The following is an 18,440-nucleotide window of genomic DNA, read 5'->3' as shown; positions in this document are numbered from 1 at the left end:
AATAATAGTGTCATATTCTCAGCCACAAAACTGAGAGACGCCTTTCCTTGGGAAGTTTTCTTCTTTTCTTTCTCAGAACCGGCTGTAAAAGAAGAAAGTTGTCATAAATACTTATATAGTTTAAGCAACACGGCCTTCAAGGATCAAACTTAGAATGAAGGAAGTGTAATATGTGATCTATGGATAAACAGGAAGAAAGCATTTCAGACTTCATATAGCCTTAATTTAAATTCCTACCCCAAATCCCAAACTTTTAAAAAAAATGTTCTAGGGCATTCCCAAACCAATTTTAGCACAATTTTGACCAAGCTTTGAAGTGCCTGAACCTTAAAATCTGAAGCTGCTTATTGTAAGCAAATAATTCTGTGTCTTCTCAGCTATGATAAACCTTAAAACAAGTTTGCCTTCATGTAACTGGTAATTGCAATAGTGGATGGGACTCTCCTGTACCTAGTTTTGCAAATCAGAATATGGAAACCAGTTCGTTAAAAGGCTGTTTTTGAAAGGCTTTCAGATAAGAAGTTTCTATCTACTAGTTACCTACATGAGAAAAGACAAAGAAAGGTCCAAGGCAACACAATAACTGACACCTTCTTAAAATAAATAATCTTAGAAGAAACCAATGTGGGAAAAAAGGGAAAGCCACGTTAGACTGAGCTCGAGCCTTGGAAAAAAATGACCAAAAAGTTATAAGCCCTAGGTCTACCAACCAACCCTTAACTATAGAAAAATATGTTCTTGAAACCAGACATTAATTTTTAAGGATAGTATAATTCTTAGCAAAAATCCCCCACAATCTTTTCTTACATTAAAGAAATAAAGGACTATTTTGAGAGGTCAGTCTACCTAGGGGTTAAAAAAAATAAAAGACAAACTAAAAAGGCAACTCTACTGACAAGAAAATTAACCGTCTTGTAGTTCATCAAACCTACTGAGAGGAATGTACATACGGTTCAACTGGCAAATATTAGAAAGAACTTTTAGTTACTTTTAGCTATGACAGACATAGTATGACTTTGTGATCAGAAAGCCTATTCACTCTGCATTTAGAAAACAGCTTTCTCTGGTATTGTTATCAAATGTTTGAAGAGAGTAACAACACCTCTAGATTTCTTCTTACACATACATTTCCTTCTACTCTGTTATGTGGAACTAAGAAACTACAATTTGAACCTTCTGCCTCAAGGCCTTAAATCCAAGAGTCAGGAATAATGTAAAAGGACAGGTTATCTTTTTAAAGATGATGTTAAATATGTTTCAGAGGGAAGTGTGGAGTTGGGGATTAGTACAGTGGAAAGAAAAATATTCTCACAACAAGAATAAGTCAGATGGAGATACAAATATGGGAGAGGTAAACTTCTTTGAGAAGTCTAAATAAGAAGAATTAAGCAGAGTGATCCTAAGGTTCTTCTTTGCTGTTTACTAAATTTCAAGCAAGAGCTTCTTGCAGTGATGTGTTGTTTCATACAGAAACTCATAAACAGACAGCTGATTAAGTTTGTCATAAAACCCAAGAAGGCATTTATTGGTAATTCCTTCCACTACAACAATGCTAATGATGATAGTCTGCAATTGACTTTTTTCATGCCCATATTTTTTTTGAGTTTCAAGTGGTTTTCATAAGCTGGTCTTCAGAACTATGTCTAGTTTCTAATGAGTATGTTTGATGTTTTTCACTCATCTCTTTTGTTTTAACTTCCATTTTTTCTTCTTTAGTTACCTACATCACCATAGCATTTATTCCAGAGCCATGATAAATTTGAGACTGTTGTATCAGCCAAATAGTGAAAGGGCACTGATGCAACACAAAGTCTAGAGTGTATTAGTTCTACAATACTCACAAGTGCTGACGTAAGCCTGATCAATTTTAATTCAATTAATAAAAATAGGTTTTTGACCAAACAGGAAGTGGATGTGGAAAGCCGAAGTTCACTTTCTGGACACTTATACAGTAGAAGGATGCTCTCTGCCAAGTTTACCTTAACAAAGTTTTATTAAAAACATTCTGCAGGAAAAAAAAATCTTTACACTAGCACTCAGAAAAATATCCCATTAAGAACCTTCCAACAGGAGAAAGCAAGATACTGAAAACAGAGTATAAAGCTATATTAGCTGAAAATACTTCTATAAAAACTTTATCTAAAGTACTAAGAAGCTTGGTAAGCAAACTGTTTCTTGCATATGATCAAGAATTTGATATTCTGTGTATTTACTGCATCTCAGGAAAGAGTAAGTTCAGTATTTCTGTAGAAGTCTTAAAATGTGCTTTTTGAAATAGTAGTCCATCTTCTGCTTATAACGTCACATACTTTGGAAAACAAACAAAACCAGGATTTGCTACTAAGAATAATCAACATTTAAATTAAATCCCCTGAATCTATCATTTTTTTTAAAAAAAGAGATCACCACATCACCTACTGCTTTATGTATTCTTTGTTAATGCCATGCGACAATCTAAGAAAATAAACCACAGTTTTTGTATATCAGCATAATACTTCTGTTAAAAAGTACTGATCTCAACTTATCTATTGTTAGTTTACAAATAAGAATGTAGACATTGTAAATTAGGGTAAGCAAAGCATGCAAATCTATAGATTCTATATCTGAATTCCTAGATTAGCATTAAAACCAATCACCGCAACAAATACCTCAACAGTATGCCTTGTGTGCAGAAAGGAAGCGATACTGAACATTCAATGCCACAACTGTAAGGTTTTCGGAGAAGCACCTGTGGCAGTTTCAGCAGTTTCTATATGGAATGCTCCCCCTTTCTAGGATTACTTGAAAAAATCAAGTCAATTCGAATTACGTAGCTGTAAAACATTGACATGTGTATTTTTTACAGTTTCAGAATCTTCTGTTTGATTTAAACGGGCAATGGTGCATAAACAGGAAACTTATATCAAAAGGGATCACATATTTGCAGGCAACAGTAAGATTAAAAGTTACATTAACATACATAAAGTGCTGTAGCACATTATTCATTATGTAAGCCATTATCATGTGACCACCTTGACAACAAAATACTGAGACTTTAATGCCTTTTAAGCATTACTACTTTCATCCTGAAGCCAAATTAATTGTCAATTCTTTGATGAAATTTAAAAAGCATGAACTAAAACTACTGGTCAACTCATGGCTTCAGTTACTTTAAATTTAGTATGCTGTATTTCAAATAAATTAGTAACTATGCCTATACAAAAATTAGCATACAACAAGGATTAAAAAAAAAGAATCAGAACACTAATATGCCCACAATGAGAAAAACCCTTTTCCTACAAACATCAGTATACTAAGTCTAAAATTTCTAAAGCAAAATGACCTTTAAAATACTACACTTAAAAATGTTTTAACCCTTTGGTGTCCAAGTACAAAAGTTGCAAAGTAAGTTTTTTAAACATACATTCTTTAGGTAACTGCAGAAAGCAAAATATTTTCAATTAAAACAAGATTTATGACTTTCTGGGAAAGCCGTGAAAATACATAACGGACTTCTAGGCAAACAAGAGAAATTGGTGCCAGGTTTTCATTTTACATCTACAGGCATGATGTATGGAAAATACATTTTTATTAATATTTTTTTTAAACCTTGCCATATTCTCAGTCAGTTCTCCAAGCCCTTGCAAAAAGATTTCTATGAATTTCACAGGTACTGTAAGCAACTTCTTGATGCCACCACTTTCTGCTGAGCATATACTGGCGCAAGAAAAATCTGGCAAGTTTACTAATCATTAACATTAAACATTAAAAATATTACAAATTTAGAGAGAGTACCACTGGTGAAATATAAGGCTGCATACAAGTTGGGTGCTGACAACTGCTATATTGAATATTTTTATATTGTGGTGTATTTGTTGCTTTTTTGGTCTAGCTTACAAGAAGTCTACGTTATAACGCAGGGTTTTCATCTTAGATGCTTAGTGTTGAGAAGGAACCAAAAGTATATCCATCAAATGTCAATTTCTCTGAAGGATCTGGTCAATTCATCTCTCCAAGAAATTCTTAAGTTGCATCAATATGCTGAACAAGATACTACTATTGGGTTTTGACTGGTAAGTATAATTGGTAGATTTTCAAGTATGTTTGGGAAACTTATTATGTAACAAAACATAGTTTACAAGACATGTTGTGAGAGATTATGATAATTTTCCAAGTGATAGCCTGCTTCTCTAAGCAATAGTGTATCAGGTAGAAGATGTTTTCCATCCATATAAAATTAAAGAATTCCCTCAAGACACCACAGATGGTATGTTGCCAGCAAACAAAAGCCTTCCTGCTGTACAAGTAATTCAGTTTGATATAAAATATAGTCATAAGGGAATATTAAAACCTTCAAACAAACCAGACTCCAGACTAAGCCCCATAATGCAAACTTAACTGACAAACTAGCAGTACTGCTGCTATGTCAAATGATTGTGTCATATGGGAAGTGGATGGTCTATTTGGTAAAGCCAGAAATTTTATGGCTGAAGCTGTTCTGTTTATAAAGGAAGATGAGGAATTAAAGAAAACACACTTCTGTAGTAGAAGTATTCATTAAAATATTGGAACAGAAGTTACAACAGTGGTATTTAATCTAACAGGAAGAGAATTTCATGTTTCCTTACTAACTGAGCGGTGGGTAGCACCCAAAAGTTATCTAAAAATCAAAACAAAACACAAATTTGAGGAACTAGAATCCTCGCAGGGAAAAATAACTACTGAAGAACAGCAGGAATATTACATACATTACTGAATATGTTGTTACAGAAGATGTACTGCATATACAAGTAAGACTAATGGCAACTTGTGGACAGAAAATGTAACAAAGAAAAATTATGATGCCAAATAGGCTAAATAATGCTGTGGAATTCCCCTGAACTACAAAATATAAGAACCAGTTATACAGGATCCAAATATTCACTATGAAAAATGAAGGACATACACCCTAGAAGTGAAACTACAGAAAATATAAATAATCATCTCAAAGGTTGTTTTTTTTAATGTCAACTGAAAAATGGAAATATATTGAAGAAAAAGGAGAAATAGCCAGTTTAGAGACCAATGAATAGCTCTAATAGCTTCCAGTAATTGTGTAAAGCAGACAACTTCGAATCATCTCAGAGAATTAAAATACTTTCTGCTACAAGATGGCTGTTTGGAGTTGATGATCTCCACTACCCTTCCCTGGAAGTTTTCAAGAAGAGGCTGGATAGACATCTCTCTGAGATGGTTTAAGATTAGTGAATCCTCATTCTGTGCAGAGGTTCTCAACTTCTTTAGACTCATGACATCCCTTGTTAGACTCAAGACAACCCTCAGAAAATATGTCAGCTCTTCAGCTTTATATTTTTTTTCCTACAGAAAAATAGAGCAATTCTTCTTTTGTTGCCAAGAACTCAGACCACAACAGGTCTGAACAGTTTGGATGCTATAGATCCTACTTGAAATCTCTGACTTCATCTTGTGAATTGCATGTATGGTTTTGCATACCAGAGAGTGCCAATATTGCAGGGCACTTTATAGCACCATTAAAAGGATCTCAAGACGCTGGTTATGACGCAGTGTCCTAGACATTCCAAACCTATGGCTCCTTAATTCAGGAGACAGAAGACTTTCTGGATTCAAAAGCTATCAAAGTTTATAAGGCAAGCTTTGGATTTGTATGAAAGGAAGTTTTTGTTCCACCTAAAAGGGAAATGTAGCTTTCTTTTATTGCTAATACTACAAAACACAAAAAAGAAATTGTTCTTGAACTACTGAGTATTAATGTGCAGTTGCCCTTGGTTCTCAAGCTAGGGCTGGCAAAGCATGTATATGTATTCTACAAAGATAATTCTGTCAGGTATTCACCCATGAGATGCTTCCTGAAAGCTGCAGTTCCAGACAGTAAAGTTTTTAAAGCATTTCTCTGACCAAATTTCAGTACCCCTTGTGACAACTTCAAATATTTCTTTGCCAGTTGTTCCTAAATATAAATTCAACCATAACTAAATCTGTTGGAAACATGAGAACTGAAACTTAGACAACAGAGAAAACTACCTAGAGGGATTAGGACAGTAGGGGGCACAGTAAAATATAAAAGTCATGAATGTAGGTGAAGGTTACTTAACAGAACAGACAAAGGGGAGAACTTGTTACCACTCTGTCACAATGTCTGGGCCCCCCACAAAGCTAGTCACATTTCCTGAATCTTATTTTCATAATAAATTATCCATTATCACTACAGCAACTGCTAAGATTATGCTACATCCAACTTTTTCAGATCATGGTTTACTTGGTAATCCTGAAGTATTTCAACCTGCCAGAAAACAGAACTTTCTGTTACTACTATAATCTTCAAAAAAAAAAAAGTTAATCTCTTCTGAATTGCCCATCTTCAGAGGAACGGCATACCAAATATAATGCCCTTCCCCTCCACAACAGAAATAGGCCCATTCATTCCACAAGTTGGCCTACAAACATGCAAGAAACTAGATCCCAATTCTAAATAATGGGTAAAATTTAAACTGTCTCATATTTTTGGATTTCTCTGTGGTCTATGATAATGTTAGTAGTTTCTGCCACTCTGCATTACATTACAGAATACCATTCTTTCTAAAAATATCTGTTCTCAGACCAACCGGAATTTGAAGGCAGGAATTTTCCTGGTTATCTGACAATCTGGGCTACAGCTAGGAAACTGAACCTCATTGTTTTCTGATGCTACATTTATTTAAACAGCTTTCCTGGTACATGTCCCTCTACCTTCCTTAGAAAAGCACTCCCTGAAGCTGGCAAAACAACCAGTAGAATCACTTCACTCTGAACTCATGAATTATGTACAATATCCCTCTGTAAAAAGAAGAATCTCAAGAAAGAAATCAGTATAATGGATGCTTGTTTTCTCTATACAACAGAAATACTCAGTAAATAGACTAGAACTACAACCCACTTTCACAGTGAAATGTGGTAGATCTTACCTGCCTACAACATGGAGGGTCAATGTATAAGGCAATAAAGAGGGGGAAAAGAAATCCTGTAAGACTCACACTTTTGGGTCTGGTGAGATGCTCTGATACTATGAAAGGGCTTAGACAGACTAGATAACTTTTGCACTGCATGCCTTGATAATTTATTTTAAAATTTAGCTCAGCAGGTCAGTTGCTTTGTATGGGGCATGGGAATATGTTTGGAACAGGATAAATTGAAAATAAGATCTTTAGTTCTGAAATAGCTTATGTAGCTTATCGTAATAAATCTTTGTATCTCTGCAGCAAAGAATCTAATACCAGTGATATGAAAAATCATCATTAAGCATTAACAGTATTATTATTTGTAAGGAAGAACATGATTATCAGAGGCTATATGATTCTTCTAAATGGAGTGTCCGTTTAGAAGCCACAACACTCTCCCAGAAGGAAGAAGTGGCATTTTACATGAACAGTGTGTAATAATACTAGCTAGTTGCAACTCAATGGTAGAGACATGGTAATTGAGTTACTCAGGTGAGGAAACAAAGAACATTAAAAATTACATTAAAGGCATGTGGTACCTAGAATCTGAAAGAGGAAGAATAAAGACCTCAAAGAATTCCAAAGGTCACATAGGTAAAAAAAGGTAGAGCTAAACAAATGAAAGTGTTTGTAAATCCTAAAGTAGAGAATTCAGAGTAGAGAGCATTGTTCCCCCTACAATTGATGAATAATTGACTGAGAACTGACTGGTTTTTTTAAACACATTTCTAAGCTGTCAGTTACCATGAAATGCAAGTCTCAGTTTAGTATCTAAGTGGTGAAAATCAAAACTTGGAGAAACACAAAAGTCTATGAAGTTGCAATGAAAAACATTAGCTAAAATGAAAGCTGAGGAATGACACAGGAGAGAGCATAATTAAGGAAACCAACTAGAATTCAGTTAAGAAAGATGGCAAGGACAAACATAACTACAGAAGCTTTACAAGGATCTACACTTGAATACCTAACAAGTATCTGCTCAGGAAAAATACTCATAACTCCAGAAAAAAAGCAGGCAAATAGGAACAGTCAAGTAAAAATTGAAAGAGCTGTGATGAGAGGAAGAAAAAGAGTTGCAAATACAAAAATCAAATCAACAGCACAACAGAAAATGAGAAAATGTTTTTATAAACTGAAAACAGTGTTTAGGACACTCATTCAAATGTACTCCATAATATTTCTAGCAAAAAAACTGTCTGAGACCTCTGAGTGAACAAGAGCTGCAATGAATAAAGCAGCTTGATGATGCAGAGCAGTAACCTGGTGAAAGCAGATTTGTTTCTACTACTTATTTAATCATTTCAAATGCTACTGGCATGTTTATCCCAGAAGTATTATTCCATCTCCTAACATGGTGCAACAACTCTTTTGCCAAAAGACTTTATAGAACTTGCCTCAGAGAAGTTAGGGCTTACTAATCAATTTCAAGAGCAAGCGTGCTGCAAGAAAAATGTATGTTCTTCCCTATTCCATTAGTGTAAACAGAAGAACTGCTTTTAATGAAGATCTTGTGGGTTCAGTTAGATGAACAAGTTCCAAACCAAATCTTGATCTTAACATGTCTCTCTGCCAGAATACAGATGAACAAACAACTAGTAGGCATTCTTTCCATCAGTCATGCCAAGACATTGCAGTTAGTAGTAGAATATGGCTGCTCAAATGGCAGCTGTAGAAGTCTGAACTGTTCATAAACCAGAAAAAAAATGGTGTACTCACAGATGTGATGCTCAATGTAACATACACCAATATAAGTGTGAGAAACTGTTTCCTATTAATTTAATTAACACTAACAATATATCCAGTATGACTTTCTTTCCTGTTTATCCAACTATTTATATCTCTGTTTATAGTCAAGTATTCTTTTTATAAGAAGAGTACAATATAAGTTTTTAAAATGTGTTAATATATAATGTTGAAAAAGATGCATTGAAAGGGCAAAAGAAAACCTGGCACCAAAAAACCTTTTCTTTAAAAGATATGTGAACACTCGTTTTTAATCTGAAACACACTTGACAAAATATGAATTGTTCTATTATGTCTTTTTAATAAAAACCCAGCAGTTATTATGGATACTTTAAAAGGTATTATCCACATTAAAAAGTCAGTTACACAGCAAACCTTTTCACTCATATGAGGCATTGTGACCACCTGCTTCCCCTCTTCAAGGGTCCATGAATACCATAGTTAGTGGTGCAACCATTTTTATGGCTGTAGGACATACAGAATATGCTTCAGCTAAAATGAGAAGGTAAATACCACAAAAAAAAAATCAAAATATTTTTACTGGGGTACATTTTATATTGTTTTACTATTAAAAATTTACAAAGGAATAGAGACCCAAATTCTCTTTCATCAATTAGAAAAAGAATTCAACAACTTAGTCAAATTAGACTGCAACATATTATATTTCTTTATAAGAATGATGAACTATCACATTTGAAATAAAGTCAAATAAATTTACCTCTTTAAGGTCCATCTATTTAAACTAAAATGCTCATCATATGTCCAGTAAGGAAAAAAAAACCTAACTATAGTCAGCATTCCTTAGCTTCCAATTCAGCTGTACGAGTAATAAAAGAATAGTGTAAAAAACAGATATCATGGATTTTGGTAACTCAAGTTACATTATGCACTAAATTTCAAAAAGCACTATTTCCATTATCAGTCTTCAATAAAACACACATTCAAAAAATATTACAATATTAATTTGCCACAATTAATATTATAATTGAGTCTTAATATTCTTGAGTTACTTTTACAAAGACGAGTGAAAAATGTGAAATTAAGTGCATACTGTATACATGTTGTGTCAGGTGTTTGTACACTTGCTTAGGTTATCCTCTGTATCTTCATTCAAGTATGTTTTTTAACAGCAAAAACACAATATAAAGAAACAAAGAATTTATCTATAGAAAACAGAATTAGAAGACCAAATCTCCATGAAATGAAAGGGCCAAAAATACCATCAGTATAGGTGGGCACAATTAACTAAAAATTTAGGACATTATATTTTCTTATACCAGAACTGTGCATGGTTTTGTGCTCAGAGTGTTAACAAATCTTTCAAGTATCCTATATAATAAGTATCTTACTATCCTGTGACTGAATTTTTAGTTACTGTAACAAAGTGGAAGAGTCTACTTTTAACTTGAGACCAGGGAATGTAAGAGATACAAACTTAGTACTCAGGCAGCAGTACTGCTTTAATTTTAAGACATTGCCAAAACAGAAGGAAAAAAAAAAAAAAAATCAGTTTACGATCAGCTGTGGGCCCATTTTTCAAATCTGACAATTTATTACTATTCCTTTCAAGTGCTAATTTATGGATTCCGCCTAATTTTAAGAAATTAAATATGAAAACTAGATTCCATAGGAGAAATCTCAGTCCAATGGACTTCAACAGCTAAACTCTTCCCAAGATCACTGGGACAAGTATTCCACTCCATATAAAACATAATATAGTTTGAGGCCCAAATTCTGTTAACTGATCTGCAGACACTGACTGCATTAAAGCTGCAATGAAAGCAGACTCAAGGCCCATTTAAGTAAATCAGACTAGATTACTGGGGTCTAATACTATAAATCTTTCAAAGCGGGGCATGGTATTTTACTTGTACATAAAAGGTGTCCATATGCCCATACGCATACCTAAAGCACGTATAAATAATGAAATACCAAAACTAGTAATCTAAAATCTTTTTCTATTACAGTGCACTATTTGCTGCATTTTATTCTACATTAAGAAGAGAATAGTTTTGGCCAAAGTTTACTCATTACTTGAAGGTTAAGAGCAGTTTTTGCCTACATGTTAAAAATGAAAGATGAGTTTAGTCCAGTCATCAAAAACTACTAACTTGTACTGCTTGCACATTAAAGACCCCATGAAAATCCCTATTTATTTTTACTTGGAGTATATCAAGTTACTGCATTTATGTTTGTTTATTACCTAGCTATATATGTATATTACCTATACATAGTTATGGGTATATATTGATATTATCCTTCTGAGAGTTATAAAACTGACTGGTTACATACTAATTGATGATGATAATTAAGGTTTGCTCAATTCCACCGTAAATTTCAATTCAACTTTACCTCAAGACATCTGAAAGCGAATGTCTCGGTCCTCAATTCAAAATGTGGATGTCAGTATCAAGTGTTTTCATGAAATGCATCAAAACTTGACCCTGACAGCTGCATAATAGTTGTTAGTACCATTTTCCTAAAGACAACTGTGTTATTAACTTACAGATTATTATATTTTGTGGACACTTTACAGTAACATAGCAAAGTTTCATTTTAAGACAGATTCACTGGTGCAGCATTATTAAAACAGTAAGATGGAAACCAAAGGGTTAAACAAGGTATTAACTGCTTGATTCTTATTTCACTTAAAACTCAGTTTCATATTGTAGATTAAAATACAAAATACTAATTATCATTAAATAATAAGCTAATTCTAATTAAAACAAGGTACTAAAGTATTTACGTTATTATAAGCCATAGAGCTTATACTCAACATTTCTAGGTGAAAACTGCATCCATTTTGTCCATGCTGTAAGTTGCAAAAGTTTGTGAGATTTTCTGAATGTTTTTGCAGTACATAAACCTTTAAAGAAAAAAGTTAACAGTGCAAATATACAATATACTAATAAAAAATACTGAATAGTTAAGAGTGTGTGAAATGTTTCTATTCCCCCAAATAATGGTATTTACTCTGATGTTTAAATTTATTCAGTATTATGTATAATGTATTTTAGATAAATATTTATTAGATACAACATACAATTTTGGGGCATTTCACAGAATTGAGATTAACGTTTTACTAACTATACATTCAGTGCTTAATGTACTGGTATTAGTTAAAATGTTTACTATTAGACATATTCAAAATCTTGAGCGTTACTATAATTGAATATGTCTTATTGACGTTTTCTTTTAATAAAAAATCTAACTACTCTTTTTCAATTTTATTAGCATCTGTGTTTACTGTTCTATGTTAGATACAAAACAACCAACCAAACAAAAAACCACACTTACTCTATTTGTGCTCCATTAGCCACAAGGGCACTTACGGAATCCATACTACCAGACCGTGCTGCTTTATGAATAGGAGTTTCACCAACATAATCCTGTAAAAGTACATTATATTTTGTCAAGTACCACCACTTCAAAAATTGAAGTTCCTAAACATTCCTGACTTTAATTAAGGAAATGGACATAGTAATAATCAATTAATGAATGCAACTGCTCCTTTATTAGCATTTTAAAGACTGTGCTGGCTCTCAACTAGATTGAATGTTTCATTTAAAAAAAATCCTTGGTCTGCCCCTTCCCCCCATACAATGGTCTAATAAAATGCATCACTTGTAATAATCCTTGCCTCTTGGCATTTTTCCTGGACCATCATAGCTACAATATCACTCCAACATTCTTCTCTTTCACCCAATTCCCATCTCTGCAAAGAGCCTTTAAAAGAGGAATGGACAGTCTAGAGTAGGCATGTAAACTTCATTTACTGGTAATACAGCTGTGACAGATCTTTTGTTGGCATTAGGTAACATGCACAAAAACTGAAGGGAGGATAAGGCCATAAAATTGAATTTCTGTTCTATACTTTACTGCCATATTCATTATGACAGTAACATCAATTGTCTGGATTCAATTTCAATTGGTTCACTCAAGGCAGAGAGTGGTGGGCAAACCACATGACCTGAGGAGAACTGGGATATGCACCATGGACATGATGCAACCTCCCATTTTCACTTGTTTGTAGTTGTGGTGGGGATGGGGGGAACAGTGGTGGGGAACCAGGAACCTGTTTCACCTGAATCTTCAGGTGGCAGCCTTATTCTGTCGTCTTACTGTAAGCCACCCTGAGCTTGTTGGGAAGTGGCACCTAGATCAAGAGAATGTGATTCTTTTTTCCTTCCAGCATTTTTGAATCTTTTGTACCCCTCTCTCTCCATTTCCCACTTCAGCAATTGCCACTTCCTAACCTATGTGCTTTTCTTCTAACCTCACCTCCATCTGTGAAAAGGATCATTAAGTTTTTAAGTGGCAAGTGTCACTGCTTCAGAACTGAGCTCCAATCCAATTAAAAGGAAAACAGGGAGTTCATATCTATGTTACTGTTTCAGATACCTACAGTCTAAGGTGGATTTTCACTCTTCATATCTGGAAGATTCTCTCTGTAGTCATGATGCCTAGAAACTTTTTCTTTTACATGTTCTTGGTATATGGGCAATTTAAGAGTTATCCTGAAAGGAAAAAAAATGCCCTAGAATTTGTCCTTCAGATTTGGCCTAGGCCTGTGGGTAAATGTCCTCTCAGCAAGTTGCATCAAATAGTCAAGTTGCCAAAGAAACAAAGACAAGCATACAATATTGGTCATAGTTTCAGTTTAAGATTTTAACTTACTGCTTCGGATCATTTTCACATAAACTATTAAAATAAATCCTAATTTTGCTGATTGATGCAACAGACCTGTTTTTCCAAATTCTTCCATTGGATACATTGCAATTGTCCCACATGCTACAGGAAAAGAGATGAGACACTAAGAAAGTAGCTTAAGAAGGTTGCAGCTTTATTAAAAAGCATACTCGAGTTATCTAGCAATCATCCATGCATTCCAGGTTATTCTTTCTATGGTCATCCATTTCACCTACTGGAGGACTGCCAGTAGCTGGGCATCCTATTTAGCTGGTCCCAGCAGCACTGCTGAAAACCTTCTTCCTCTCATCTAATGATCAGCAAGTCAAGAAAGAAGGGTTCATGTTCTCACTACACTGGTAGACATTTGGAGCCCCCAACCCCATTCCCCACTTCCTTAGGAATTGCCTTCTAACCTAAACCCACATCCAGTACTTGTTTGCACACCACATAAGCCTTTTTCACCAAAAAACAGCTCCCAAAATTGGGGTATATGTCCTAAGCAGAGAAGGTGATTTTCCACCAAGAACAGATTCACCATACTTTGATTCCTGCTCCACAAGTGCAGTAGGAGTGGTATCATTATTACTCAAACAGCTAATATTTCACTAATCGAGCTAACTATTCTTCTGGCAGTTTGGGTGTGCACCAGCTACTCCTGGGTCTCTCTTTCCCTATTTTGCACTGTTCAAACTGCAAAATCACAGATTCACCCACGGAGATCAGTCTTCAGCAGCAGCTAGGGTTTCACCTTTTAGTTAAGCATGAGAGACATTAGAAGATTAAGGAGATTAAGTTCTATTTCTGCTCTATACAGCCATAATTATGGGGAAAAAAACTTTCATTCTGCCCTCCCAAATATAAGGTGCTTGGTCTTATGTGGGGTTGTGATGAGCCATATTCCCCTCTCACACAACAGATTATGATAGCACTGAATTCTAAAACCTGACCTATGCCACATGGTCCCTGCTTTTGGGAGAGTTGGAAAAGAACATAGGGGAAAGTTCCCCACACTGCCTGACCCCACTCCCTAAAAGGGTTGACTGGCATGAAGTTTACAGAAAGACCTGATTTGACAGTAATACCAAGATAGACAAGAATGGTGAAGGGAATTTGTCTTCCCAGCATGAGTAAGCCCCAGGCCAGAGGAAGAACTTATAAACCACGGGCAGACAATTATTTCTGCTGGAGGGCCAGTTAATGAGTTTTGGTGAGCCGTAGAGAGCTGCAAAGGGCAGACCCAGGCTATGACAGGTGTCCCGCCCCCTGGGCACCATCTTGGGGCCAGAAGTCCCTCTCCTAACCCCTGACCTTTACCAGTGGAAGTCTACCTTTTGGGAGGAAAGGGTTGCCATCTTGAAAACAGAAAACCCCCCCAATAAAACACCTACCGACTAAAAGTCAAAAACCTATTATAACATCTTTTAATTTTATTACAAAAAATATTTTGTCATAAGTTGTGTTTGCATAGTGTATATATTAGTGATTATATAATAACTGAAAAATAAAGTCTTACCCTTATATATTATGGAAAGTGTGCATGTGCAGGGAAGGGGAGTTTATGAGGGGATGTGGCTGTACGCGTTGGGGGACAATAGGGTATGTGGTGACTTGCGGGGGAGGCTGTGGTTGTGGCATTTGAAAGGTGTGATGGAGGGTAGGGGAGCCCCCTCCAAACACACTTTGCCCCCCATGGTGCAGAGGCCTCACTGCAGCACCTCTGGCCAGTGCTGCACGTGGTAGTACCAAGTGTTGTCAGGCTGGCCCACCTCCATGGCACAGAGCTCTGCACAGTGCACATGCAGCTCCCAGCACTCGTGAGCCACCAGGGGAAGCCCCATGCAATGAAGCTGGCTGTCTTCACCACTCCCTGTTATGCAGGTCTCAGGAATCTACCAAAAGTGGGGCAGGGGGAGCCCCACCACTTGCTTTCCAGCAGAGTCCTGGGCAGGGCTACTGCTGCCACCACTGGGAGAGCTGCTGGGATTCCCTGTGTCCCACTCACTCCAGGTACCAGGCAGGGAAGTGACAGGGGTGGAACTGCAGCTGGGCGGAAGGACAGAACATGGGGCTAGAGCTGACAGCAGCTGCTCCACTTTTTGCCACCACATGGCAGCACTGGTCTGAGCCACATGCCACTACACCCTGCTCACCCAAACTCTGCACTCCCACACTCCTGCCCCCACCGGGCACAGGCTCCATGCTGCTGCCAGTCCCAGCCCTATGCTTTGCACTCCTGCCCAGCTGCAGCTCTGCCCCCACTGCTTCCCTACCTGGTACCTGAAGCAAGTGGGATGCCAGAGAAGCCAAGCAGGTCCCCTCCCGGCTGCAGCACTAGTAACAGCAGCTCCACTTGGACACTAAGTGCTGGCTTTTGCCCATGTAGGTGGGAGCGAGAGGCATGTGCTGGGTGGGCTACAATTAGCCGGTGGGCACCCACAGGCCACATGAAATTGCCTAGTAAGCCAGATCTGGCCTATGGGCCATATTTTGCCTGCCTCTGTTATAAGCCCTCCCACCTATAAGTGCTCACAAATCACAAAGCTGTAGTAAATCCAGTTGTCTCGTAACACAGGCCAGAAACCCCTGAACATGAATGGGGCTAAATGCCCCCCCCCCCAAAAGAGAGGGATATTCCTTAAAAGGAGCTATTAGTCCTTTTACACCTACTGACCTAGGACAGTCAATACAAGAACACCCTCCTGTGCAACCTCTGAGGCTGTGGAGGGAACAACACTACTCTCCAATTAAAGATTTAGTGGATTAGCTACAAAAATAACTTTGTGTTTGTTTACAACACCTGTAATAAGTGTTCTGTGCTTAATGTGTCAAAATTCTAATCACAACTACTTCTAAAATCCCCAGGATGCCAAATTATTTACAGTAAAGTTTTAGATGAAAACCAGTTCTTTGCTGAGCATGAAGAAAACAGGCATGTTGGCAGTTATGCAAGGCTAGAAAACAAAAATGATTCTCACTGAAAAAGGAATGATCCCATCCCTGAACTTACGAGGCCGAATTTCAAAAGTCAATTCATTCTGAAGCACTTCCACAATGAAGTGTGAAAGGGTTGGGAAGGAGCGTGGGGGAAGGAAGTAGGTTTTTTCTTCCTGATAGGTGCAATGGGGATAGATGAGCACACAGTTCAACAAGAGTAGACCTTTTTAAATTAATGTTACAAAATAAAGACAGAATAGCACTTATGTCAGAAACTTTTCTCTAATTTCCAGTCCAAATTTATGGTTAGTTTCTATATCCATTTGTTCTTGCGCCAAAGAGTCCTTCAGTTAATAAATAGCCTTGATATCTGCTGTCTATAAATAGATGCGAGATGGAGATGGGAGTAATCATATCCTCTGAGCCTGTTTTGCAAGGCTCTAGACAAGCTTGACTTCTCCTTATGATAAAACTCTCAATTTCCCCGATTATCTTAGGCCAAAGGTGCTCAACCTCTGTTAAATCCATGCTGATGTGCTCGTGGGCTCAGAACTTTCATGCAGCTCTTGAGCCCACACGATGCATGCCACCACTGTTGCTCAGTCCCTTTTTCCTGCTGCTGAATTCAATGGGGAAGAGGGAGGCAAACAGTAGGGATTCTCAGCTGCTGAGCTCTGGAGCCCCACGAAAATTTTGGCAGCTGGAAGTGGCAGTGGAGACCCACCCTTGGTGGTTCCATGCACGCATGCCCACAGGGCTCTAGCATAGCACAAGTCTGGCTACAGCATCTGAAAATACAAATTTCAAGTTTTGAAGAAAACCTCACTGCTCTGGGGCACCACATAGCCCTACGTCTACCACTTGGCCATGACTCTCCACTTCAGGAAAACAGTGGTAGGGCACTAGGAAGAGCAGGAAGCTTATGGTACAGTGCTGCCAGCTGAGCAATCTCCATCTGTGATCTGAAAGAATTCTTTTATTGTCATGTCTCATGGCTGGTTTTATTTTTTGTAATGATTTTTTAATTATTTTTATAAAGTTTAAATTAATACTACAGAATACTGAACTTTTTAACTTTATATCAATAAACCTAAAATTACTAAAAAATGTATGCTTTCCTTTCTAATATGTAAAATACTCAACATTAGGATATGCAAAAATACAAAAAATATAATACTTCCCTATGCAGCCTGTGGCCCATTTTCAATTTTAATGTTTGGCCCACTTTTGTTAAAAAAAAGTTGCGCATCACTGTCTTAGGCCTTGGACAGATGTACTTTTTAAGTGTGTCAGGCCACAGAGAGGCATTCAGCTCACTGAAAGTGCAAGCTCTCCCAAATAGTTACTGTTTTATTCAGGGTTATTTTTGGAGCACTTAAGACATTTTGGGACCACTTCACAGGGCACATATGCCTGAAGCATTTGAAGTGCTTCAACTATTACATCACTCCAAGGCCTTGGTAGCCCTTCCCTGCACCTGTTCCAGTTTGAATTTCTCCTCCTTGAATATAAATGACTAGAACCATATGTAATTTTCCAGTCTCACAGTGGCACTAGTACTTCCCCACTCCTACTGAAAAATGTGTCACCCAGTACATCCTATGATTACAACTGCCTTTTTTTACATAGTGTGTTAACACTGAATGGTTCATAGGCTACCAAGTCCTTCTCCATATAAATTGCTTCCAACTGGGAAATTCCCAGCTTAGAGTAGAAATTAAGAGTAGGAACTGTTGTTACTTCAGTCCTTAAGTTTATCTAGTTCTTCTTGTAAAATACTCCAGTATTTTTGTATTTAATTTTTCCTTAGCTTACGTCATCACCACATTGCCACTTTTTGGTCAGTCACTAACAAAAGTATTAAACAAGATCCCAATAGTCCCAATATCAATCCTTGAAGAACTACTACTAATTTCCTCTCAGACTTAACTCAGTGCAGCCCTCCCCACCCCCTTTAGCCACTTCCTTACTCACCTGACAGTTTTATCAACTTTACTTCTTCAACTTTACTAACAATTTTCCTTGTGGCAGCACTTCCAATACTTTACTGAATTCCAGATGCACCAGATCTTTTCCATCTCCTTTGTTTATAGGAGA

At 36.8% G+C, this 18,440-nt stretch overlaps 1 protein-coding gene across 2 annotated transcripts in view; it reads right to left on the bottom strand.

The window, feature by feature from the left end:
• ANKRD10 (ankyrin repeat domain 10) overlaps positions 1–18,440 on the bottom strand; it is a 49,952-nt gene that overhangs the window by 17,615 nt on the left and 13,897 nt on the right. The window contains exons 3-4 of one of the 2 annotated variants that reach the window (XM_019529655.1): positions 12,015–12,106; positions 2,419–2,454 (exon numbers count right to left, since the gene is read on the bottom strand). In XM_019529655.1, the coding sequence (XP_019385200.1) occupies positions 2,419–2,454; positions 12,015–12,106 (128 nt within the window). The remainder of the gene's footprint in view (positions 1–2,418; positions 2,455–12,014; positions 12,107–18,440) is intronic. The other variant, XM_019529656.1, reaches the window with a different exon arrangement.

Source organism: Crocodylus porosus, unplaced genomic scaffold, assembly GCF_001723895.1.
Source record: "Crocodylus porosus isolate Cpor-Errol unplaced genomic scaffold, CroPor_comp1, whole genome shotgun sequence".
Lineage (NCBI taxonomy): Eukaryota > Metazoa > Chordata > Crocodylia > Crocodylidae > Crocodylus > Crocodylus porosus.
This window is presented reverse-complemented; position numbering and strand designations above follow the sequence as displayed.